At 49.4% G+C, this 25222-nt stretch overlaps 10 protein-coding genes across 10 annotated transcripts; 6 read left to right on the forward strand and 4 right to left on the reverse strand.

Annotated features, from left to right (window-relative positions):
- Positions 1-393: 393 nt before the first annotated feature.
- CI109_100048 (uncharacterized protein) lies at positions 394-2381 on the forward strand (the record flags this gene model as incomplete). Its single annotated transcript, XM_032007102.1, has 5 exons — positions 394-679; positions 831-1034; positions 1108-1154; positions 1267-1557; positions 1626-2381. 5 exons carry the CDS (start codon positions 394-396, stop codon positions 2379-2381), a joined length of 1584 nt encoding a protein of 527 aa, XP_031858599.1.
- A 419-nt stretch (positions 2382-2800) lies between these two features.
- Positions 2801-4348, forward strand: CI109_100049 (uncharacterized protein; the record flags this gene model as incomplete). Its single annotated transcript, XM_032007101.1, has 7 exons — positions 2801-2828; positions 2981-3054; positions 3130-3319; positions 3395-3621; positions 3735-4019; positions 4082-4204; positions 4265-4348. 7 exons carry the CDS (start codon positions 2801-2803, stop codon positions 4346-4348), a joined length of 1011 nt encoding a protein of 336 aa, XP_031858598.1.
- Positions 4349-5086: 738 nt separating this feature from the next.
- On the forward strand, positions 5087-7852 carry CI109_100050 (uncharacterized protein; the record flags this gene model as incomplete). Its single annotated transcript, XM_065966714.1, has 7 exons — positions 5087-5139; positions 5325-5438; positions 5513-5780; positions 5842-6690; positions 6754-6982; positions 7045-7179; positions 7248-7852. 7 exons carry the CDS (start codon positions 5087-5089, stop codon positions 7850-7852), a joined length of 2253 nt encoding a protein of 750 aa, XP_065822786.1.
- Positions 7853-8027: 175 nt separating this feature from the next.
- On the reverse strand, positions 8028-10577 carry CI109_100051 (uncharacterized protein; the record flags this gene model as incomplete). The annotated part of the gene is made up of 15 exons (XM_032007099.1): positions 8028-8175; positions 8251-8373; positions 8448-8536; positions 8601-8659; positions 8726-8757; positions 8815-9022; positions 9088-9098; positions 9160-9264; positions 9325-9402; positions 9466-9901; positions 9958-9988; positions 10040-10111; positions 10178-10255; positions 10323-10431; positions 10489-10577. The coding sequence occupies 15 exons, from the start codon at positions 10575-10577 to the stop codon at positions 8028-8030; spliced, it is 1668 nt and encodes a 555-aa protein (XP_031858596.1).
- A 641-nt stretch (positions 10578-11218) lies between these two features.
- On the forward strand, positions 11219-15729 carry CI109_100052 (uncharacterized protein; the record flags this gene model as incomplete). Its single annotated transcript, XM_065966715.1, has 16 exons — positions 11219-11536; positions 11603-11749; positions 11809-12028; positions 12082-12382; positions 12442-12538; positions 12597-12781; positions 12845-12873; positions 12929-12999; positions 13054-13212; positions 13269-13524; positions 13576-13652; positions 13716-13955; positions 14011-14137; positions 14543-14826; positions 14923-15205; positions 15278-15729. The coding sequence occupies 16 exons, from the start codon at positions 11219-11221 to the stop codon at positions 15727-15729; spliced, it is 3246 nt and encodes a 1081-aa protein (XP_065822787.1).
- Positions 15730-15954: 225 nt separating this feature from the next.
- CI109_100053 (uncharacterized protein) lies at positions 15955-16866 on the forward strand (the record flags this gene model as incomplete). The annotated part of the gene is made up of 1 exon (XM_032007097.1): positions 15955-16866. One exon carries the CDS (start codon positions 15955-15957, stop codon positions 16864-16866), a length of 912 nt encoding a protein of 303 aa, XP_031858594.1.
- Positions 16867-17130: 264 nt separating this feature from the next.
- Positions 17131-18830, forward strand: CI109_100054 (uncharacterized protein; the record flags this gene model as incomplete). Its single annotated transcript, XM_065966716.1, has 10 exons — positions 17131-17260; positions 17319-17452; positions 17549-17632; positions 17724-17942; positions 18011-18026; positions 18087-18196; positions 18284-18361; positions 18446-18506; positions 18581-18690; positions 18759-18830. The coding sequence occupies 10 exons, from the start codon at positions 17131-17133 to the stop codon at positions 18828-18830; spliced, it is 1014 nt and encodes a 337-aa protein (XP_065822788.1).
- Positions 18831-19029: 199 nt separating this feature from the next.
- CI109_100055 (uncharacterized protein) lies at positions 19030-21263 on the reverse strand (the record flags this gene model as incomplete). The annotated part of the gene is made up of 9 exons (XM_032007095.1): positions 19030-19073; positions 19136-19194; positions 19273-19342; positions 19403-19430; positions 19502-19592; positions 19663-19753; positions 19846-20091; positions 20271-20810; positions 20915-21263. The coding sequence occupies 9 exons, from the start codon at positions 21261-21263 to the stop codon at positions 19030-19032; spliced, it is 1518 nt and encodes a 505-aa protein (XP_031858592.1).
- A 462-nt stretch (positions 21264-21725) lies between these two features.
- Positions 21726-23123, reverse strand: CI109_100056 (uncharacterized protein; the record flags this gene model as incomplete). The annotated part of the gene is made up of 2 exons (XM_032007094.1): positions 21726-22685; positions 22791-23123. 2 exons carry the CDS (start codon positions 23121-23123, stop codon positions 21726-21728), a joined length of 1293 nt encoding a protein of 430 aa, XP_031858591.1.
- Positions 23124-23437: 314 nt separating this feature from the next.
- On the reverse strand, positions 23438-25127 carry CI109_100057 (uncharacterized protein; the record flags this gene model as incomplete). The annotated part of the gene is made up of 8 exons (XM_032007093.1): positions 23438-23667; positions 23792-23894; positions 23954-24032; positions 24097-24157; positions 24219-24320; positions 24426-24628; positions 24737-24891; positions 25065-25127. The coding sequence occupies 8 exons, from the start codon at positions 25125-25127 to the stop codon at positions 23438-23440; spliced, it is 996 nt and encodes a 331-aa protein (XP_031858590.1).
- Between the last annotated feature and the right edge of the window lie 95 nt (positions 25128-25222).

Consider the following 25222-nt stretch of genomic DNA (forward strand, 5'->3'; position numbering starts at 1 on the left):
TATCTTTGCGGTCTGAAGAATGATGCAAGATGAAAGGTAAGTTACAATGTCGATGATAAAGATGGCATGATAACAGGCGGTGTCGGGCTCGGGCTTGTTTTCACGAGTAAAAAGGTACGGCGCGGTCGCCGACGTAGGCGACGGTCACTAACTCGATGTCGTTAGACTTGACCACGCACAGCATACATACATCGTTATCGTCATCAACATCATCATCATTCATCATTATCAACGTGCTGAATCATTCAGCTGTGTACTCAACTCGAACTTTCTCACGTATATAAGTTCACTTGCCAGCTATCTGCCAACAGGAACCCGCCCTCTGAATAAGGCTACAATATCATTTCCCGTTTTTCTGTCGATCATTCACAGACAGCCAGGCAATCAACCAACATGTCCGACGCACCTCCACCCCCACCACGTCGTACCGACTCGCGACCATCCTCCTCCTCAGCTCCCGCAACACCCGACCAATCAGGTTGGAAAGCACGTATGAAAGCTCGTGGGATGGGATGGGGAAAAGTGGCCATGGACAAAGGTGTCAAGATTTCCGATAATCTGGGTGGGAAAGTGAATGATATTGCGGAGAAGAGGTTTGGGACAGAAGCGTTCTGGCCTGTCACGGGTGATTTCCCAAAAGAAATGGATAAAGCTGCAAGGATATTGAGAGCTTTTACAGGTGAGTTGGTCGTGTGTGCATTGTCAATATACTGCAGCACCTCCTTCGTCCTGCTCATCCTTCAGTAATATGGAGGAAGGGCGGGGGAGGGGAGGGAAGGACACGTCCTGTTCACACGTGCTAATGTGTATTCTATACTTTCCCTTCGCAGTCGACGGAGTCGTGACAGAAGCCAAAGTCGAGGAAGACGGTGATCCAAAGAAGAAGAAGAAAGTCAAGGTTATACGTAAAATACCCCCAGCCGTCATCGCCAACGCAAAAGGCTTGGCAATCTTCACTTCCATGAGAACGGGTTTTGCACCCTTTGGAGGAGCGGGTGGAGCAGGTGTCGTGGTGTCCAAGTTGCCAGATGGAAGTGAGTACTTGCGCCCCTCGTAAGAGCGCTGGATGGAAGCGTGGGAGATATACTGACTTGTGAACGCGCACAGCTTGGTCGGCTCCTGCATCCATGTCGCCGAACAACTTGACAGCGGGAGTGAGTACATGCCCTTCGGCCTCCTCGAACCGCTGTCTGCCGTCCGGGCGGGGTCACCCTTGTCTGTGCTGTGACGGATGAACCCGGCTGACATGTCCGTTGTTTCTCACAGTTCCTCATCGGAGTAGACGTCTACGATTGTGTCCTTGTCATTCGAAGTCAAAAAGCCCTCGACTCATTCAAGACCCACAAAGTCACGCTCGGAGCGGAACTCGCCGTTGTCGCAGGACCTTATGGTGCAGGAGCAGCTGTCGAATCCGGAATTGAGAAAGCACCTCTGTTCAGTTATGTGAGAAGTCGAGGAGTCTATGCGGGTGTGGAAGTTGTGGGACAAGTCTTTGTCTCACGGTTCGACGAGAATGCGGCAATGTATCATTGGCCTGGGATCAAAGCGGGTGATATTGTGAGTCTTCGGCCAGAACTTTCCGCTCATATCGCACCTGATTGCTGATCCTGTATGGTATTGAATAGCTCGCCGGAAAAGTGCGGATCCCAGGGGAAGCTGCTGCTTTACAAAAAGCGTTGCAAGATGCCGAATCGGGTAAAGCTCAGAAAGAAAAGGGTGATGCGCTCGACATCGTCATACCAGAGGGTGCCGCCGAACTGGATCTAAACGATGGAGAAGTATTGAAGTTGCCTCCTACGCCTGATCAGACGACCGGACACGAACACGAATCCGATCCGGAGACTGAGATTGTTCATTCGCCTTCACATCCGGGTTCACACAATCCCTCAATGACGGATCTGAAAGCTCCTCAACCAAGACGGCTGATCCCTCCTCCTCTGCCATCGAGAAATCAGAACAGACCAGCTCTTGTACACCAACATTCATCCGCATCTCACTATTCTGATGCAGTGGACGAAACCCACCACGTTGCCGCCGCCCCGCTCAACGACGATCTCCCATCTTACACCGATCCCTATGGCGCCGCGACCGACCGATATCCCAGTGACGAGAAGGCGGGAGCTATCCCGTCTGATACGGTCAACGATGATGGAGACGTGATGACAGAATCAGAAAGGAGAGAATGGGAACAATTCATAGAAGAACACAAGAGAGAACAGGCCGCTGCTGCGGAGGCGGCCACCACGGCACCTGTGACGACTGCAACTGAACAGACTGCTGTCGATGAGGGTGGTATAGCGCAACTGTCGCACAGATTGCAAGAACAGACTTTTGGCGAAACGGAGAAGGACAAGGCGAAGGAGGAAGACAGCTTGAGATGATTCAGAAGTGATTACATGTGAAATGCGAACGCGATTGTCTATAGAAGATTATATATGTATATGTTCATGTATCAGTTGTCATCAATCTATCAATGTACAAGGAGTATCCGTTATCACCAAACCTTGATCAAGTTGCAAGGGATATATGCACAAGTGTGAGTCATACTCGGTATAGCGATACGATGTGGAATCAAATGAATTGAGCAGGCAGTTTATCGCTCAGATCACTCCTCCCTAGCCGGTATATCGGACCGGTGACGAACTCCGGCCGTCCACTGCCGGACAAGATCATAACTCGTTCATCATCTCTCTAACGCCATCTACCTTCACCTTTTGTTACCATCAACACATATATCAGTCTTTTCTCGTTCAAGACACGTTCTATTGTATCCTCATTGTTTTCCAATACATCCGCAAACATGTCCAAACCTCAAGTCCTGATTGCTGGTGAGTTGGTACACTCCACTTCTATTCGTTTTTCGAACTTCCTCAGCGCGTTCTCAGCTGGATCTCTTCCTGGATCACATCTACCTTCCTCCCTAGCACAAGAATGCTGCGAGCAAAAGATAAGTACTGACTCTGTGTTCTGGTGACGATAGCCAACCCTAAGACCGGTATCGTCTGGTCAAAGGAAGAACAAGCTTCCAAGCTCGGTGCCGTTGCCGAGGTCCTCGTAAGTTCATCTCCCCACCATCTAGATTCTGGATAACTTTATCAGCTAGTCGTTTCTGACTGACCTACCTGATAGGAACTCACATCTTCTTCTCGATCAGAGTTCTTCAAGCAATGCTCCGGTTCTGGCAAATACGCCAATATCGTCGGTATTTATCGACACAACGATTCGGTCCAAGCTGTCGGTTTGTTCGATAAAGAGTTGATAGACAAATTGCCCAAGAGCGTAAAGTACATCTCTCACAATGGAGCGGGATACGACCAAAGTGCGTACCCAAATTTACCCAAAATTGTCATTCTTAAAGTGGTAGCTAATGATAATTGGTTTGGTCCGTTTTCAGTCGACGTCGCAGCTGCTACTGCTCGAGGAATCGAAGTCTCTCACACCCCTCAAGCTGTTGACGCAGCCACAGCTACAGTCGGTGCTTTCCTCGCTATCTCTGCGATCCGTCAGTTCTACAGAGCCGAAGTAAATGTCAGGAATGGGAAGTGGAAGGCTGGGTTGAAGCCTGCCAGAGACCCGGAGGAGAAGACCGTCGGAATCATCGGTATGGGTGGTATTGGTTCGGTAAGTTCCACTTCTCACTTATCCCACATAGCCAGGAGATATAGTGGGGAAGGGAGGCGCTTCACCGAGGGGGGCGAGCAAAACATGGCTGACCCCACTTGTTCCACCTTCAGGCACTCGCTCGTCGTCTTCTCGCATTCGACATGAAGATCATCTACTACAACCGAAAGCCCATCTCCCCTCCTCCTGATTTCCCCGCAACCTACGTCTCGTCAATGGACGAACTTCTCAAGCAGGCCGATGTTGTCTCGCTCAACTTGCCCTTGAACGAGAAAACAAAGGGATCTTTCGGAAAGAGGGAGTTTGATCTGATGAAGGATGGAAGTGTCTTGGTGAACACTGCGAGAGGTGCTGTTGTCGACGAAGATGCCTTGATCGAGGCTTTGGAGAGTGGCAAGGTGGGTCTCAAACTGCACGACTGGAAACGAGGACACTGCTGACAATCTTGTTTCTTGTTCAGCTCGCAAGTGCCGGTATCGACGTTTACCCCGATGAGCCCAATGTCAACCCCAAACTCGTCGCTATGGACAACATCACCCTCCTCCCTCACATGGGTACCGAGACCCGTGACACACAAAAGAAGGTGAGTCATTAACATGGTAGAAAGGTCTATTACTGACTTGTTATGTGTGTGATATCGCAGATGGAGATCTTGGTGTTGGACAACCTCGTCTCTGCTCTGAGTGGAAAGGGTCTGTTGAACCAGGTTCCTGAACAGAAGAAGTAGAAGTGTATCTATAGCAACTTGTCGTTCGAGGAGGAATGCATGCACACTGAACTGTCTTTTCGAATCCATCACTTCTGAGCTTGATCTATAAGATGTATGGGGTCTGTGTGCAGAATGATCATCAGGTACAAATTACGCTCGGACCGTCTATCGGATCTGCAGTGATCTTCTCTCATTCGCGCGTCCTTCTTGAAAAATGCTTCTAGCACAGAGTACGTTGTATATGAACATATGATGTCTCCTTTGCACTTCTCAACCTGATCAGATCTGTTTTCGGTAACGAAGCATAGCAAAGTATGAGAGTAAGCTTGTTCGGCTCTTGTTAACCGTATGGGCAGATACAGTAGCTCTTCGGGCTCCGAACTGACCTCTGTGAAGGATTACGTTACGACATTAAAAAGGCAACTAACCTATTTCCTTGATAACAAGCCGCTAAGCGAGGGGAGGATAAACTTGAGTTCATCCAGTTCTTCCCCTATCAGCTGATCAAGGTCGGGTCTGTACTCGGTACCGATAGATCAAATGATTTCGGGTGCAGATCCCATTATTATTATTTACATCATTAACTGAGTTGGTTAGGTGGTGGCCAACTTCAAATCCGAAGACGACGACGACCGTCTTTTTTTTCAATTGTCTTACTTGTTTTGTTTATTCATACTCAAGCCAAGCCAAGCACAGTCTAGGTCGCCACCGGACGCTACGCAAATCATAATTAGAAGACGATGATTTCCTCGCCTGATGAAGAGGGCGGTTCTTCATCTGTACAAAGGAGGACTACAAGAGCTTGTGATGTGGGTATCTGTTGTTCTCTGAGATGCATGTGTTTTTGAATCTGCTCCGGTGCTGATGAATCTCGTCGCGTTCCCCATAGAACTGTAAGAAGTATGCTAAGTCCCATCATCTCCACCTCTGTTCTCGTCGTGGTCATACACGAAGATGGAGCGAATGTCTGACTTGAATAACTTGCCTTGCTTAGCCGTCGAACGAAATGCGAAGTGTCGGATCAAGGAGATTCATTAGGAGACCTGACATGCAGATCATGTTTGGAGAACGATCTCAGATGTACTTTTACAGCTCCGGTCAGGAAACGGTAAGCTCTCATCATTTGAGAAGGAGCAGATACCCCACTACCGCATGTTACTGATCCGCGACATGCGATCAAAGTGGTCCCCAACCTGGTTCGCGGAAAAGAACACACGTCTCAACTTCGCCCCATTCCTCATATACACCCCATCCGCACTCTCATCCTCTGCCTCAATTATCGCGTAGCGAAGATCAGGAAGAAGCCTCACCGCCCGTTCGACGACAGAAGCTTTCTTCTTCGTCAAATGCGGTTGCTGCTTCGGTGTCCCAAGCGCGATCTCAACGGTTTGGGGGAGTACCAAGTAGTTTGGTGGATCAGCTACTCCCATTGTACTTTACACATGTTCACGTGAGTGAGAGCGAGCACAGAGTAGGTACACCTTGGGTATCACTGACGTGATTTCCTACAGAACGTTTGGCCATTGATCTACAAACCCACTTTCAATCCCCATACCACCTCTCTCCCATTACTCCTTTCCATGCTGGCCATCGCATCGTGCATCAACCCACCTCACTCGACAAACGATTTCCCCACCGACCGACTTTACCGGATGGCCGAGCAAGCTGTGCATGAGGCACGCAGCGAATGTCGGATCGACCTGATCCAATCTCTGATCTTGTTGAGTTTGCGTCAGACGGGATGTGGGGATAAACAGAGTGCCGCGCTGTTGGCTGGTCAAGCGTCCAGTATGGCTTTGATCATGGGATTGAATCTAGCCCCTGCAACGAACTTGGGTATGTCGACGACAGCCACGGCCTCGACCGCGATCGACGTGGTAGAACGAGAGATACGATCAAGGGTTTACTGGAATACCTATGTGTTGGACAAGACGTTGGCAGAGGAGACGGGTCGACCTTTCGTCCTGACGTATAGGAGATCGACAACACCCTTACCCTCGACGGACGAGTTGGAAGAATTGGAGACTTGGCCACCACCCTCTATCTCCACGACCTCGTCAGCGCAATATTCAGGCTTGATCTCGCCTCGGAGGGGATACGTGATGAGCTGTTTCAATTGGACTTGCAGATTGGGTATGATCGTGGAAGATGTCTTGAATCTTGAAACGCAATGTCCTCCTTCGGCAGATCCGTGGGATATAGGATTCTTGCAAAAGACATCAACACAGTGGAACACGTCGAGAAATGCGGATGCGGTCGCAGAACAGCTGGAGAATTGGAGACGGTCGCTTCCTTCAGTCTTAAGTTCAGACCAATCACCTGCTGTCTCACCGTTACCACATCACGCAGTCACCCATGCCGTGAGTAACCCCTCACATCTCTCTAGGGCGCTACGGCTGAAGCTGACCCTGCCTGCTGAACAGTGGTACCACTCAACTCGTATCCTTCTCAACTCGCGCTTCATCCGACGTGCCCGCCGATCGTCACAATCATCACTAACTTCAAGCGAATCTACGCGGTCTGCTCATCAGATATGCTCCGAAGCAGCTCAAGCGAGTATCGATATCTTATCACACCTCGATCGATTCCAGCTTCTCTCGGTAGCGAGTTCGGATCTACTCCACATGCTGAGTCTCACGGCTCTCTTCGAAGGTGAGTCTAGATCTGCGGTTGCGCCAAGCTGTCCGTATCTGTGTAGCTGATGGGTTATGTAGCCTTTGATACGACGAATCCGGACCATAATATCGCTCACAAGGCGAAAGTGAATTTTGCCCAATGCTGTATCTGGCTGCGTGATTTCTCAAAATCGTGGCCTGCTGCCTCTTCCCATCGAGTGTTCTTTGAAGGTCGTGAGTGGCACCGGAATGTGGACGTGTCCATATTGTTGTCCGAGCTGATAGGTTACCGGCGATCGTAGTCATCCAAGGTGGATTACGAATCTCTACGAACGATCCTTCTAGAGCCACATCACGTCCCGAAGCGAAGAAGATGGGGAACAGCAGTAACACACCAACTCTGACCGATAACGATGATCCTTCCTCCCCTTCTATACCGGACGGACTACGTGCTGTCCGACGACATCTATCAATTAGCGAAGTCGCCGCCCCCACACCTAGTGCTACGGCCTCATCAATGTCAACTGAAGATCAAGCTAGTCTCGTTTCACCCGTCACGACCATGTCAAATGATCCAACTATCAACCCAGCTAGTCTGTTCCAATTACCTCAAGTATATTGGAATCATCTACATTCTACCTCTGGAACAGGTACGACTGGTACAAGTGGGACAACGTGGAATTCAGATTTCGATCTAGGGGATATCGATAACCTCGTTCAAGGTGGTTGGGATCCTTCTTCAAATTCGACATCGCATTTGGTAACTGATATGCAGAACGACTGGTTATCGTCTTCTGGCAACTTGGATCCTACTGCGACAGGGACAGATGAACCGAATGCCGCTTCGGCGGGTGTCCAATCAGCTCTCATGTCGTTCATCATGCATGCGGCGAGAGACGCGGGCTGAAAAATCCAATGAGCTGGTAGCTAGCACCTGGGCATGGGGTGCTCTGTTGTATGTTATACTTTTCGTAATGTCCCATGACTGTAGCTATACTTTGCATTCATTTTCATGTCATAACATACTGCTAGATTCATCTCAAGGGAGATCAACGCGACTCTCAGATACTAGATACTTGTTTTTACAACTCGACAGACAGAACAGGCTTGACTTTTGAACCGCCTTGGAATCCGCCATTCTCGTCTCCTTTGGAAGGGGATTGATCTTCTTCCGCTTGAGCGAATGGATACGAGTTCTGCTCGATGGTCGCATCGAACGTTTGGGGACCACTAAACAACGTCAAAAATTCAGCATTCTGTCTCGTTCTTGGGTATCAAGAGGTTGATAGGATCATTCATGCTCACCGGAAGAATGTTTTGCCTCCAATTCTGGGGAAATACCAGTAGATGATCGCGAACGCCCAAACACCAGCAGCGACGACGCAAGCGTAGTTGAACGATCCAGCATCGGGAGCAACGTCGGCGGGACTGCGCACAAAGTAGACATTAGCGTTCACAGTCGAGGTAAGACAGTCGTAAGGGACGGCGATATTGCGACTTACAAGCTGAAAAGGACGATGGCGAATATCATCCATACAACAGCAATGATACCGCAAATACGACTAAATCTGCCAAGGTACCATGGTCCAGGCTAGCAGAGTGGAAGTATCAGCTACGATACATTGTAAAACCGGTGCCAGTGGTTTGGCACTCACGACGAAAGTCTTTTTGCCCCAAAGCAATTTGGCACCGATAGGAATACCATATGCAACGTCTGAGTGAGAAACGTGGGCGATCAGCGCAATTCACACGTTCTGTCTTCGTGCTCATCATGACTCACAAGGACCCATGATTGCTAAAGTGAAGATGGCACTGCGATAGACCGGCACATATTAGCAGACTGCACCGAGAGAAGATGAAAACACCCACTTGATAGCAGAGTAGTTCTCTGGGTCTGCAAAGCACAAAGCGCCGAGCGGGATCGCACAGCCTACAACTAGCCAGACGGATCGAACGGGTGTACCGCTGAAGGAGTCGACATGGTGAAAGTATTTCGAAAAGGGAAGAGCGCCGTCACGAGCAAACGCGAAAGCTTGTCGTGATGAAGGAAGGAGAAGGGATGCCGTCATTGAGACCTCTGCAAGTCATGCGTATTAGTCACGGGATCACGGGGTCACGTCGACTACGAGAAGCATAACATACGAGCGATACACCTGGGAACATGACAAAGTCTCCGTCAGTCACATGTACGCATGAGTCCAAGGTAAGACTTACATGAATGACCAGATTACCAGGGCGCCCTTTTGCCCAAACGCTTGAAGGTAGATGAAAGCGAGAGGTTGACCCAATGTATTGTCGTTGACAACGGAAACGTCGGGACTATGCTTCCCGTGTCAGCTCAAATTCCGATGATTGTTGATGCGGAGGGATGCTACTTACCCCATAGTAAGTGCAAGGATGATCAAGATGACTGTGCCGAGAATGCCGGCACTGCCGATAGCACCGACGATCGCTTGTCTATCAATTCCGTATCAGCAATAGTGAACCGTTACGAAAATGCCAAGTAAAACGCCGACTTACGGGACAGCCATAGCAGCATTGGTGGCTTCTTCACTGATCGACACGGCACAATCGAAACTGCAGATAGTCCAAACGGGAGCCAAGAAAGACATCATGAAAGCGAACCCGCTTGGCCAGCTTGACAGGTTCTGGAATCCACCGAAAGTGAAAGCAGCGGTGTTGAGCTCCCGCCGTCTCGCGATGGGCAAACCGATGATGGTGACAAGAGCAAGGAGGACGTTGAGTATAACACTCGGCGTTTGAAGTCGAGCGAATAGACCAGTGCAGTATGCACAGAATACACCGCAAGCAAGCAAGATTCCGATGTAGAGACCGAACTGTTGACCAGCGGTAGAGACAAAGTTCTCGTCGTTGATCGATGCGGCAGCGAAGAAGATCCCGGCACATGCCCATGCAAGTGAAGAGACCGCAGCGACGTTGCCCAAGAATGAGTTGTCTGAACAAAAGATTAGCATAGGACTATGTGTATAAAGGAAGAACAACTTGACTTACATCCGACCATCCAGGCCAGGAAGTCTCGGTACTTTTACCATGGTCAGCTCGATTGGGTTTGAGCGTGATACAAGATACGCACCTGGGGGGGACTCAATTTATGGGTCCAGTAATACAATCCTCCAGATGTTGGCATGGAACTAGCCAGTTCACCCTGTTGGAAGAGAAAATCAGCATCGGCACGGATATTGGACCAAGTTCCTCATTGGAGCAGACTTACCATGGCCAAGCCGATGAAGAGAATCAGACAGGCGGAGATGAGCCATCCCCAGATCATACTCACAGGACCACCATATGGCTATAAATAGAAGTCAGGCTTTGTTCTTGCACGGGCAAGCTCGAGATGAGCGTGGAAACAGACTGACCAGATTGTAGATGATCGTACTGGCGATGGATGGCACAACTCCCATGATGGAGAAGGCTACACCAAACGTCTCCCATGCGGAGAACGCTCGTTTCAGCTCGGGGTGATACCTGATGGGCACTCCATCAGCTACCTGTTTGACAGGGAAGGAGAGAAGCACAACATACCCTAGATCCTGTAATCTCGCATCATCTTTCTCTTCTCTCATCGGGGCTTCTTGAACCGTGTTATGGGTCACGGAGGTGGTAGGAGACATCTTGCTCGACTCAGGCGTGGGGCGTTTATGGTGCGTCGAGATCCAAGTTGAGTTTTCGTTTCTACCGGGGCAATGCTAGACTGTCTTTTATATCGAACGTCGGGAGCCCTTTATTATATCATCGCTTCCTCCTTCCAGAGGACCTATGTCATTCCCTGTAAGGTCGGAGAACACATGATGGCAATAAGAATAGATTGAGGTTGTTCGGTGTTGATCCCTGTCCTCACTTGCCCTTCCCGCGCTTTGATAAGAGTAGTCGTATACTGAAGTGGTAGTAATCACCTGTAATCAGGATGAATTGTATTCTCGCACATGTGCAGAGGGATCTGATTGGGAGAACTACAAACTCGGTTAAAGATAATCACTGATTAAAACCACGTGAGTGGGGATGGGAAGGGACTTCCACATCTAGGGGTTGAACAGGTTCTTCCTTAGTGCTGATCGGGATATGAGAGTTGAGGCTGAACTGGATAAACCCGGGTACAGAGATGTTTTGGCTGCAACGTATATATGTAAGGTCATGCAATCATTCAATCGTCGTCGTCTCTCTCAAATCGATCTGTACTCTCCATTCTCCTCAATCCTGTAACACTCGTACACCTATCCACACACATACATACACACATACTTACACACACATCATGGTCCAAGCTCAAACATCCTCTGTTCACCCCGCCGAAGCCGCTCTCAAGGGATTGAAAATCTCCGGATCACCAGCCAACGCTCACCCGCTTGATCCCCTCTCCGCCACCGAGATCCGATTAGCTGTCGACGCCGTCCGAGCTTTCTTGGCAACCAACAAGTACGCCGGCAAACCAGTAGAGAAGCCTCTTTTCAACAGTATCAGTTTGAGAGAACCACCAAAGTACTCTGTCTTGCGATGGTCAGGTTTGTTCTCGGCAAAGGACTTTGAAGAGGCGGGTGCGGATGCCAATGCCCCTGTCAAGAGACAGGCCGATGTGAGTCTCATTGAACACACCTGTGCTGGAGAGAGCCTAGCTTACTGAACCTCATACCTCTTGTAGATCCACCTGATCTGCCCCATCACCTCCCAAAGCTTCGAAGCTATTGTCGACCTCCCCTCAAATCTCCCCGAATACAAGAAGACCGATGCCGTCGTGTCCGTTTGGACACCTCTTCACGAGCTGATCCAACCCTCATTACAAACTGAGGTGAGCATTTGATCGCCCACTGTCTTTCATCTCGAAACCGAAGCCTGACTGTTTCTCAGGAACTCATCTGGGCAGAGGAGATCTGTCAACGGGACCCCAAGGTCAAGGAGGCATGTGATGCGATCGGTATCAAGCAAGAAGACATTGCCGTCGACGGTTGGTGTATCGGTATCGACGAGCGATTCCCCGGACGTCGATTACAACAATGTTTCGTCTTTGCTCGACTTCGACCCAACGATAACCTCTATGCTCACCCATGTGACTTCATCCCCGTGATCGGTACGTACTGCTGGTCAGACTCGTATCGAAACAGCACTAAGATTCCATTTTAGACTCCCACACTGGCGAAGTTCTTACCATCGACTACCCACCTAAGAACAACGAGCCTGGAGAGCCTCACGCACCCTCTTCCGCGGATGCTTACGACGCTCAACCCAAGCGAGAACGATTCGCCCCTCCCATGGCTGGACAGAACTACCTTCCTGAACAGATTGTCATGGACGAGCCTGACTTCAAGGTCCGTGACACCCTCAAGCCTCTCCACGTCGTTCAACCGGAGGGAGTCAGCTACAAGTTGGAAGGTCGAGTTTTGACTTGGCAAAATTGGAAGATCCACATCGGTTTCGAGTTCCGGTGAGTTCTTGGTTTATCGAGCATCCCCGCTTTGACAATATGCTGACATCGTACTAAAGTGAGGGTCTGGTCCTTTCCAACATCACCTACGATGACGGCGCCAAGGGCACTCGACCTGTCTTCTACCGACTCTCAGTGGCCGAGATGGTTGTGCCAGTAAGTCTATTGCCCTTCTCTAAGCCTTTTCCCTATCCAGACACTAACGTTTCGACAGTACGCCAAGACCATCTTCCCTCACCACCGAAAGCAAGCCTTTGACACCGGAGAGTACGGTGTCGGTGCGCTTGCCAACTCTCTGGAATTGGGTTGTGACTGTTTGGGAAGTATCACATATCTCGATGCGGACTTTGTCACCAGGTCTGGAGGTATTCAAACCATCAAATCTGCGATCTGTATCCAGTAAGTCGACATCAGTCAGGAAGATTGCGAGAATGTCCCCACTGACCTCGTGGCTGCTTCCAGCGAGGAAGATGCCGGTATCCTGCACAAGCGTGAGTCGTGTCTCGTTTGTGATGATGTCTGTCACGGTGCTAACAACCTCTTCAGACACCGACTTCCGAGACAACCGAGCTCATGTTGCCCGAAACCGAAAGCTGGTCATCTCGTCCATCTGCACTGTCGCAAACTACGAGGTAAGTCTAGTCATGGTCGTACGACGCTGACGATTGCAGTACGGATTCTACTTCAACTTTGCGCTCGACGGTTCGGTCGAGTTGGAAGTCAAGGCGACAGGTATCGTCAACGCATACTGTCTCGCCCCCGGAGAGAAGCGTGACCCTACGCACGAGGTCGAAGTTGCTCCTCGAATCGCTGCTCAGCACCACCAACACGTAGGTACAATGTCGACATAATACTTTCAGGCACACGCTTACAACGTGTACTACAGTTATTTTCTCTCCGTGTCGACCCAATGATTGACGGTCTGAAAAACCAAGTCGTCCAAGTCGACTCCGTACCCGACGACGAGGAGGTTGGCAGTGATGCCAACTTCTACGGTAACGGATTCAAGACCGTCAAGACCTTGTTTGAAAGTAGCAAGGAGAGTGTGTCAAATTATGATGCCGCCAAGGCGAGAACATGGGCCATTGAGAACCCCAGCAAGCAGCACTTTGCGTCCGGTCTCAATATCGGTTACAAGATCGGTACGTCCATTGTCAAACAATCACAAGGATTAAAGCTGATTTGTTGCAAAGTCTCCAAGGATATGCCTCCTATGCTTGCCAAGCCCGGTTCTATCGTGTGGAACAGAGCTCCCTTCGCCCGACAAAATGTGAGCTACCTCATGCCCAACAGAAGTAATGGAGCCAGATCACTAACATATCACCGGTCGTAGATGTTCGTTACCAAGTACTCGGATGACGAAAAGTTCCCCTCGGACGTTCACATCAACCAAAATCCTGGTGGACCTGATTTCGGTTCTCAGCAATGGATTGACCGAGATGACAAGATTGTCAACGAGGATATCGTCTGTTGGCCTTGTTTCGGTGTGACGCACATTTCAAGACCTGAAGATTGGCCCATCATGCCTGTCGAGATCCTCCGAGTACACCTCAAGCCTTCAGGTTTCTTCGACGTGAGTGATTCGAGCCGAACATCAAACGATAGTTCTTCGCTGACAGGTCATTTAGCGAAATCCTGGATTGGATGTACCCTCTACCGCCGACGCCAAGTCTCGTCTCGCCAACGAAGCGTTCGCAAACGGAAACGGACACTCAACAAATGGTAACGGTCACGGCGCAGCTCAAAATGGCTCTTGTGAGTAGCGTTCGCCTTTGACCGTGTGTTACAAAAGCTGATATATCCCCCGTCATTAGGCTGCAGCAGATCGTAAAGTGGTGTCAGGGGAGGGTCATGAGTAGTAGTAATTGTATCATAGGAATAGGAAGGAAGCATGTACAAGTCTCACATATCAAATGCATTACATCGGGTATCCTGTTTGCGAATCTCATCACGGCCTGCGATAACCGGACGAAGCCGAGTGATCGCGAGCAAAGTTAACCGGAGTGATCAGCGAATCGTCTATCTTATCTGTCCAACCAACAGAACACTCGCTTCTTCACCAAATACGTATGAAGACTCGATACGATATGATCTTGAGACATCGCCTAGTTCCTTCCTGTTCTCGGGCGCTTACCATCACCTCCACATGTAGTTGCACAGTCCGTTCATACACCTCGACTACCAGCTCTAGCTCTGCCCCACCCGAAATCCAAACTTGGATCAAGGAAATAACTTCCAGACCTCGTGAAATCACACATGATCTGATCGACACTGAACGAGCCAGTCAACTACAACGGATCTTACCCACTCGACAGGATGACCGTGTGGGAACGGACAAGGACGAGGACTTGAGAGATGGTGAGGTGTTGCCGAAGGGCCATCATTTGGTCTATTTCAGACCCAAATTTAGGTTGAAAGATCTTGGTAGGGATGGTTCTTCAACTGTGAGTTGAGTCAACATTGGTCAAGGATCTCACATGAGTACAACTATATGTGTGCACTTGATGTGGTAGAATATTGATGTATCATCCCACGGATAGGATTACAATGCCCCTCCACCATACACACGACGTATGTGGGCTGGCGGCTCCGTCTCCTGGTCAACCACGAATCATCTCAGGATCGGCGAGAGGGCAACACAAGCTGTAAGCGTTCCAAAGATAGAATACAAAAAGGGGATGGTGTTCGTGCATCAGAAGAGGGTGTTATGGCCTGGTATCGTTAGCGTCGACGGAATCGAAAACGAGGAAGAGGATCAGGGTTGGGCAGTCAAGGAGATGAGGACGCATGTGTTCAGGCAGGCTGATACCCGCAAGGGCGATGGTGGGTCTTGCGATGACATGCTAGCGAATGGTGTACAGATGGAATCGCACTGACTTCTGTCGCCTGTCGCAGATATAACCAAGGTATCTACCAATCCACAAGCAATCGATTCCACCCTGCCATCACCCTCACCCTTACCGACGCCTGCTTCATCAACCACGCCTTACACGTTCACATACACCCCGACCACCCCTCTTCTCTTCCTCTTCTCGGCTCTGACGCACAATCCGCACAAAGTGCACTACGACCATCCCTGGACAATCTCACAAGAAGGTCATCCTGCACCCTTGGTCCATGGACCCATGACGGCATTGCTGCTTATAGAATTGGCAAGTCGCGCAGTTACAGGAGGTCGAGGTGAGAGGGGGACATCGTTGGACAAGTTCGAGTATAGAGCTACGAGTCCGATGGTTGTAGATCAAGAAATCGGGAAGAGCGTGACATGGACAGAGGATGGGAAGATGGAGTTGGTGGCGGAGCAGAAGGGGAAGGTGGGGATGAAAGCCGTAGCGAGTTATGTGTGATATGCATATGCATATTGATATCGGTGGTGTAATCAATTCCACCCTCAATGCATGTCACGACGCGAACACCGCACATTTCGTGACGATGAGTAAGGTTGAACCCCGATGGACCGGGATAGGGTCTATCCTGGGCGCTTACTCATCGTCCTCTCCACTATAAGAAGGGATTGATTGTGAACGTCAAGGTTGGTTTCCGGTCTGCATGACTACTCGGACGCCCGCAACATGACCAAATCCATCCTGCTGATAGGAGCTGGCGAACTTGGCCTCGCTATCCTTGAGACACTCCTCGAACACCCGTCCAAACCCGAAATCACTGTCCTCCTTCGTCCATCTTCAAATACCGACCTATCGTCCTACGGTACCCGAGTTCGCGTGCTACACGGTGACATCTCCCTATCCGTCGAAGAACTAGCTGCTCTTTTCGAGGAATTCGAGGTTATCGTATCAGCAATCGGATTCACTTCAGGTCCAGGCTCCCAGCTCAAACTCGCAAAAGCAGTATTACAATCCCAAGGAGTGAAGAAACATTACGTGCCATGGCAATTCGGTGTAGATTACGATACGATCGGAAGAGGGTCTAGTCAACCCCTATTCGATGAACAGCTCGACGTTCGTGATCTGCTTCGATCACAATCACAAGATCAGATTACATGGACGATAATCTCAACTGGATTATTTACGAGTTTCTTGTTCAATCCTGCTTTTGGAGTGGTCGATTTCCACCCGGACAAAAAGGCTGAGAAGACGAAGAAGGTGACGGTGACAGCGTTGGGATCATGGGATAACAAGTTGACAATCACTTCGGCTGAGAATATCGGTCTGTTCACAAACAGGATCTTGCTCGATCACTCCGAACCTGAAGAAGGTGTAATCTTCGTAGGAGACGATACGGTCACTTTCGGAACTCTCGCACAAGTGTTGGAGGAGAAAGGATGGCAAGTGGAGAAGAGACTAGCAACCGTCGAAGAATTGGAGAATGATTTGAGACAGAATACGGAAGACGTAGGCGCGAGGTATAAGTTGGTGTGGGCGAGAGGGAGGGGTGTAGCGTGGGATTTGGACGAATGTTGGAATAAGAGGAATAGGGTGGAGACGGGAGGTGTGGCCGAGTGGATTGAGAGGAATCTCAAGTAGTGATTGGGAGAGTCGACCGATAGTGATACAAAGCTCAAGATCCAATGTTGTAGTCGTCACATGTACATCAACTCAGACAGTGATCTATCACGACTCATGTCAACTGCACGAAGCTCTTGACATCAAGATCGAGACAGACACAATGGTAAAGCGCTGATGAAGCAGGAAACGCAGAAGTGGAGGTGATCCACAACAACAAATCAAATCAACTATCTATCTCTCACTATCATCTCCTCTGTCAAGTCTTCACCTATCTGCGACAAGATGATGACATTACGAGTGTTCAGTGTTCCAGTGAATAGAGCACGATCGTGCTGTCCTTCCTTGCTGAAGGGAGCGAGAGCGCATTCCACAGCCGCGCGAATACCAACCTCTCGCCGAGCGATGTTATACGGTCCGTTCCCCGTTCAGACATATTCCTTTGCATCGTATGCTAATTCTCAGTGACGTAGTACCTGGATCGAACCCTCGTATGCTCGAGAAATCACTCTCGAGCCCCGCTGATTCAGTAGCGTACGATCTGGAAGATAGCGTAGCTCCGTCAAAGAAAGCAGAAGCGAGGAAGCTGGTTGCGGAGCTATTGGATGTGAGTCTGCGCAAGCGAATGCAGGCGTTCAGCGTATACATACTTTAAGATGAGACTGTCGTCAGAGCTGATACTTGTTCATTGCTTGTGGCGTAGGGCGAGAGGAGACCACAGGGAGAGGTCGTAGCGAGAATCAATGCGATTGGTACAGGCTACGAAGAAGCAGATCTGGACGAGGTGGTGAGTGGAATGTACTGAAACACAAGGACACTACCAACCTGAGTATCTCATAGTGATTATACTGATGATGTCGTTCAACCTGTGCTTGCAGCTCCGAACCAGACATCTGGAGGCTATAGCTCTGCCCAAGACAACATCTGCAGAACATATCACCTATCTCATCTCACGGATCAACAAGCTTGCCCCATATCACAAGCGGTCAGGTCAAGAGGGTGCGATTAAGATTATTGCTATGATTGAGAATGCGAGAGCTATGGTTGGGATTGAATCTATAGCAGCGAGTGGGCAGGGACATTTGGACGCGTTGCTGGTGAGTAGGCAGAGTCGTCACTTGTGATCAAGCGTATAGGGCTGCAAGAACTGATATGGTTCGAGTAGTTTGCAGCGGAAGACTGTGAATTCACCTCGTCTTTAGCACCGTATGTGTTCAAGTACACTGACGCCCCCAATGTAGACTGCGCAGACGTAGGACTGACACGGACACCGACTCGAGAGGAACTACTGTATCCTCGCTCCCGGCTCGTTACGACGGCCAAAGCATTTGGTCTACAAGCTATTGATCTGGTATGTCACACGAGTCTCGCTCGGTGGGGTCATACCCACGTTCTAAGGGGACCAACAGTGCTGATCCCCATTTGTCTGATACGCTAGGTCTGCGTCAACTACAAGGACAAAGAAGCGTTGAGGGAAGAGTCTGAAGAGGGTAGACGATTAGGTTTCGATGGCAAGGTATGTTCCACCTGTACTCTTTTTATATTTGCTTTGCCGGTGCTGTACTATTCAAACAGCTAACACCTTTGTATACTCAAATAGCAAGCGATTCATCCAGATCAGACCGATATCATCCATCGATCTTTCTCTCCTAGCGAAAAGGGTAAGTCATCCATACTTACATTTTCCCGTATCATGCCATGACCATGCTGATGTCTTCTTTGGTGACACCCGCAGATATCTTGAAGGCCGCTCGAGTGCGATTCTCGTTCGAGCATCACGATAAGCGTGGAAAAGGCGCATACACCTTGGATGGGATGATGATAGATGCGCCGGTATACAAACAAGTGAGTGGCAATCTCCCACATGCCTGCTCGGCTCAAGAGTCATGCTAACGGTCCTCGTCATGTCGCAGGCAATCAAAGTGCTAGCAAAGGCTGAAGCGGCTGGATTGGTCATACCTGAAGTAAGAGAATATGAGATATGATTGATACAAAATTCAATTATCATTATTCCCGATGATTTATGTAGATCTAGAAGTCTATTGGACTCTTCACCTCCGAACACTTTTGCTAACCCTTCTATGTCATGCGAAGAAATGCCCGTTTGTCCGTACAATGATTGCTATCTGTCATGCCCTAACCAGTGGAACTGAAAGTGTCCTGTAGCGTTCCGAGTCTGCAGGACTAGTACCGCACGGTGAATTGACATCTTGCTCGAACTCGATGACCTGGTCAAGCGATCAGCACGGTGGTAACACGAGTCCGAACTTGATGAATCGACTGCGCTTACCGTAGATGTAGAACACGAATGGTACTGGTGTAAGAAGCACTGCGACGAAACCAAATACTCTGCATGACGGGAATTAGAGACTTACATCAGCAAGTAGCTAACACTGAGCGATCATGGTCGAAGTTGAGACAACTCACGACGCAGCCCACTCGTCGCCTAGCGTTTCGTACATTTTGGGAAAGGCGAGAATGACAAGACCAGGAACGGCTGTGCTTTGGGATCAGCTATCATCTATGGGGGGGCGCTGAGGTGAATACAAGTACTTACAATACCGCACGAGGGTAGCTCCGGCGAGCTAAGTTGCCCGACGATCATTTATCAGTTCACCGAACGGAATGAATTGGTCATATGGTATGAAATGCTCACCGCTGAAGACGCGTACGGTCCATATGCGTCGATGAGATACTGCGTTGATCCCTGGAAGATTGACAAGAGTCCAATGCCAAATGCCAGGCCACTGACAATAAGCGAATCCAAAGCAAATCAGTAAGAGTGTTTATGAGGATGAACGAGCTCGAGCAACTCACCTCATCATCGGTACCCAGAAGCTGAATTGAGGTCCCGAAGTCCATGCGAACCAGAACAATCCAGCGGGGAAGAAGATAGCGCAGGGCATCACTAAGTGGACAGACTTAGTATCAGCATCACATGTGCAACGTCTGGACCGAAGGAGCGACAATAATGGGAGTGAGGAAGCCTTTGATACTCACGCGGCACCAGCCTCTCCTCTGGTTCTACCCTGCCTTCATGTATTCCCCTCCTCTCTATCCCGCCCACCTTGGCATCCCTCGTCAAACTCTTGTACCTTTGGTAATGTACAAGACTGAGTGACATGACGATGGCAAAGCCTACCAGCACGGGTAAGAACATGAGACCGAGCTTTCCGCCTGATAGGTTGTGTTTGGCGAAGACGATACCGTATGCGTCGAAGAATCCGTACAGGACAATGTAGGTGACTATGAAGGGAGACGATGTCAGCGATGGTTATCCACGGATGTCCGAATCCTCAAGCAAGAGCGGAGATGAGCCGAGGCAGTTGAAAGGAGAGGGAAGGGAAGATGAAACCCGGAAGATGGTGATGTGTTGTCGTACGACAGTCGTCGTAAAAAGTAGTGAGGTGCCCACAGCAACTCACCAGTCAGATAGGCCAAGAAGAACTGAATCACCGGTTCTTTCCCCAACATCATGAACGGTCTCTTCATATATTTCATTGTCAACTTCTTCAAACTCTCATCTTCTATGGTTGCTCTCCAACAACTTTCCCCGGTAACTTGTCGGTACTTGACAGCTTTAAACTTGAGTAAAGCCGGTGCCAGCGTTTCTGGCATAAACAAGAAACATAACAAGAACGAAAAAGCGTTCCATATCGCACAAACCCAATAACACCATCTCCAACCGAATGCAGGATTCTGAGCGACATATCCACCGATGATAGGTCCGAGGATAGGTCCAGCGAATCCGGACGTACTGAATAGTGGGAACGTGAGCGTACGTAAGAGTGGATCACCAATATCGTTGAGTGTACCACCGGCGTTGGAGAGTGGTGTGGTGGAGAAGAATCCGGCAATGAAACGGAGTATGAGTAATGAAGGTGTGTTGGGGGAAAGGGCCGAGGCGATCTCGAAAATCGTAGCGAGGAGGATCGTGATGAGGTAAACGGGAAGTCGACCGTATACTGTGGAGATCAAAGAGCATGGAGGAGGGGGGAAGGAAGGACAGAATCAGTTCATGACCTCGACGTTACCCAGCACATGAATTCAAAAACCAGTCACAACTCACACTCTGCCAAGGGAGCCATGGGCATCGCTCCTACTCCCATTCCAATCAAGAACATACTCGTCCCTGCCGTAGCTGCAAGTTGACCACATCCAAACTCCTTTCTCATCCCATCTTCAGCAGCGGACGATACCGAGCTCGCAAACGTCAGACCTAGGGTCAAGAACGACAATAGTCCTACCACAAAGGTCTTGTAACCCAATGACCAATTATGTGGATTCCGAGCATCGTTAGGTTCGAAATCGACGTAGATCACCAGTGGTCTGGGTTCTTCGAGTGCTGGTTCGTGGATCGCTTCGTGGACAGGTCGTTTCGTAGGTCCAAAAGAAGCGTATTGACGATATGCCTCCATCGTGCAGGTTACGGACGCGAACTTTTTTAGCCGAGATTTTGCGATCCCAAACGATCGCTCTCGAGCACACGACTTTTATCAGTCCAGATTTATGATACAGTAGATATAAAAAGTATGGGAATAGGAATGGATATGAGCAAAGCATCAAGAACGAAGTGCATATCTATCTGTGTTCCAATTTAGATACTGCTTTACTAATTACATTCATTCCAGACGTTCGATTTCATAAACGTTCCTATCTTCTCGGCCGTAAGAAGGATGATTCCAGTAAATGAGCGACTCGACCACAAAAGATATTAAGATCTCGATCTCAATCTGCCAGCACTATGCACCAGTCGATCAGCATGTTACCGGGGTCCATGACACTGGTCATTCTGGCTATGCAGAGTGAAAGGAACCATGCCTTGGCTGATTATGCATGGAGCTCATCGTTCCTGACTCTGCAGCTGTTATGCAAACCGCCTACTTCTCCTCCATAAACTCCCTTGCCATTCTTGCTTCTTCGAATAACGCTTTCGTCTCCTCATCTTCCTCCCCACCCCAGCTCATCTCCTTCTCCCAATCACTTTCCTCCTTCTCCTCTTCCACATCACTATCTTGTAGTTGGTGGATAGGACCCACTTGTTTCGTAGCTGATATGAACGTGGTAGCCAATTGTGATGTAGGAGCTGATATCAAAGCGTTGGCAGTACGTCGAGCATCGCGTGTTGAATTGAGTTGTGTGGATGGTCTTGGTGCAGGTTGTGGTTGAGGTACCGGTTGGACGGGTGACCTTGATAGGGGTAGTGCCGTTGTGGGTGATTTGGTGGGAGACGAGGTGGAAGTCGGTGCAGAGGTAGGAGTGGAGGGTATCGGCCGCTCATGAATGGTCAAGTTTGCAATGAGCGATGAGACAGAATTGGTAGGAGCTGATGGCAGCGAGGGTGCAGGCGCAGGCGCAGGCGCGAGTGGTGGGTTCGGTCGTAGAGCTGGCGCAGGTGCAGGTGTAGTTGCGGGTCTGATGGAAGTCGTCGATGTTTGGTCCCCATCGGTCTTTCCTCGTGTTTGTCCATCCACCGCTGCTCTGCTCTTCCGGGCTGTACTACCCGTTTTACTACTATCGTTCTCCCATGAGAACTCTCCCCTCTCTTCCAACTCTTCCAACAGCTCCACATCAACTTTGCCGGTCCTCAACCAGATCGCCTCGCCGCTCAACCGACCTTGCACCCATCCACTCCGAACTCTACATTTCTTCCCGCAAAACCCTTCTTCCTCATTCCCTTCGGAGGGCTTGATGGTTCTCGCTCGAGTGGAGATGATATATCGTTTCGCGGCGGTGTATGGACGATAAGGCGGATTGGGACACAGAGGATAAGAACAGAGTGAATTGAGATGACGTTCATGGATCACTTCGAGATATTGTGGTGGGGTAAAGTATGATGCCTTGGTACGTGAAAATCGTTCCACGCAATATTGATCAGCAAATACACCAGATAGAGCTATACCGATTCGTAGCACTGAGCGCTGATAGTGCCATGGTACACTTACAGCCTTTTTGAATGTCGCTTGATCAACAGTTTCCTCCATCAACCGATCCATCCACTTATCCACCCTTCTCTTCAACGTAATCTTCCTCACCGCCGCACGCTTGTACGCTTCAGACTCTTCATTATGAGAGTTCGCATTCGCGTTCGCCGTCGCGGCAGCGGATTCAGTACTGGGCCCAGCTTCGAAGGTCGTATCTCTCTGAGCAACGGAGAGTCGCACAGGATTGCGAGAAGAAGGTGAAGGTGCGGTGGAGGTAGAGTTCACCGAGGGAGGAGGGGAAAGGGTGATGGTAGGATTGGAAGTAGTAGACGCTACGGGGACGGCGATCGGCATGTCGAGCTGGTGTGCTATGCTAGATCTAAACGATGAGATACAATAGGGTTGCTCCTGCGACTAGAGTCTGTAGCTCTGCGAGAAAGTAGAGATGTAAGAGCAAGAAAGTAAAGATAACAGAAAGTAGAGGTCGAGAAGCAGAAGATTTCCTCCACTTTCTGTCTCACCGGTTGCTACCCTCCACATCCTACGTCCACCATGTTCTGGAGACTGTGACAGGCCACTAACAATGCATTGCATAACATGATTACAACAGCTGGGATTAGGTTTTGCTGACATTATAGTAACGATAAAAATGACTGCGCCCGCCCAGCCTACTCGGGCTTCGGACCCTTCTCGTCGCCTTCTTCCAACTGTACTGCTAATCCTTTCACCACCTTTTCCAACGGACCATTCCCTCCTAATGCCTTGATCTCCTCCACTATCTGATCTTGCAATTGCACCAATACGTGTCTGATGTAGACAAACGTTCGAGTATGATCTCGAAGGTACTCGACAGTATGGATCTTGAGCGATACGGATGTCGTCTTCTTCTGCAGGACGTCTGAGGAAATGGCAATAATACATCAGTAAATCTCGAACCGATCACAATCGAGAATTCAGTGTAGATCTCGTCCTAATTTTCAGCAAAGGAGAAGTAATGTGTCGGGGAGGCAAGCACAACTCACTCAGTATTTGACGATTTTTCGAATTCGCCCTAATCCCATGAACGACGGGGAAACTAAACTTTCCCTCTGTCAAATCTTCGCAGAAACCTTTGTTCGCTTCGTACTGCAGACTCTATCAGCTATTTGGTCCAGCAGTACAGGTGTGTGGAAGAGATAGATTACCTCTGTAGATTGGAGGTTCATATAGTCGTCTCGGATCTGGAACCAAACTGAGACGAGGTTGACCAGAGGGACATAGTCGCTGATAAAAGGGTCAACCTGCTGTTCGCTTTCTTCCGGCGCGACGGTAGCAACGTAGAACCTACACATTGGATTCTGATCTAGCCATCATGAGCTTTACGGCTAGTCTCAATAGGCCTCCGGCCTCTACGAAATGATACATTCAGCTGTCATTTTGACACTGGTTGAACTCGTTGAGCTGACTTACTGCCCAAGACCATGTCAATGTACTCTTCCTCCGTCGGACACGTGAGACTATCTCTCCAGAAGAGATCCATCCCCTGACCCCGATGTAATTGCAGCAGCTCCTCTGTCAAGAAAAGAGTTCGTCAGATTCAATCGTCTCAGGCGAACACGATGCAAAGATGAGAGGCGATTGCAACTGCCCTCCTCTTCGTCGTCCGCTCAAACTCACCAGTTACCAGCGCAACCAGATCCACCTCTTTACCTGCTTTCCCTTTATTCCCTCCCTCTTTTTCCGTTCTGAGTTGTAACAACTCCTGCATAGCCAAGAAATAAACATAATTTGCAGTATTGATCGTTTGTGGGACACCGTATATCGTATGAGCGACAGGTAAACCTCGTCGTAATTCAGAGAAATCTTCCACGTCGTCCATTCTACGAAACCAAGAAAAATGATCAGTATCTTCCACTTGTAGTCGTGATTGAAATGCCCGTCATGGTCTGGAGGAGACTTGGACTGAGCTGCTGGATAACTGGACTCACAACAAACTGGCATTATGTAACATCCTCACAACGCCTGTGATGATTTCCAGATCATCTTCCGGAACATGTAACCACAAGTTGAAGGCTTCGATAAGTTTCGTTCGGATCTCTTTACCAGGGTTGGCAGAGATATAAGTGTATGGTTCGAGCAGGATCTGAGAAGGGAAGCATGGTTAGATCAGCTTCCATTTAGTCCTTTTGGATTGTATATCATTCTGGTGGACCGGAGGCCTCGAGACTTCTGGGCAAATAAAGAGGAGTAGACAAAGAGAAGAACATGAAGCCGTGTTGTTGGTGCTGCTATGGATCAAAACCACCCTTCACTCACGTTCTCTTGCGAAGGAGTCCAGCTTGGCGTCTTCAGCGTCTGCCGCAAATCTGTGTACTTCATGTTGGAAGCGAGATATTGTCGGTCGAAAGTGAGTGCTGTGTATCGGAAGACTTGTCGGGTTGGGGGTAATGATTGTACAGCCGTCTATCCTAGCT

This window comes from Kwoniella shandongensis, chromosome 1 (assembly GCF_008629635.2).
Source record: "Kwoniella shandongensis chromosome 1, complete sequence".
NCBI classification, from domain to species: Eukaryota; Fungi; Basidiomycota; class Tremellomycetes; order Tremellales; family Cryptococcaceae; genus Kwoniella; species Kwoniella shandongensis.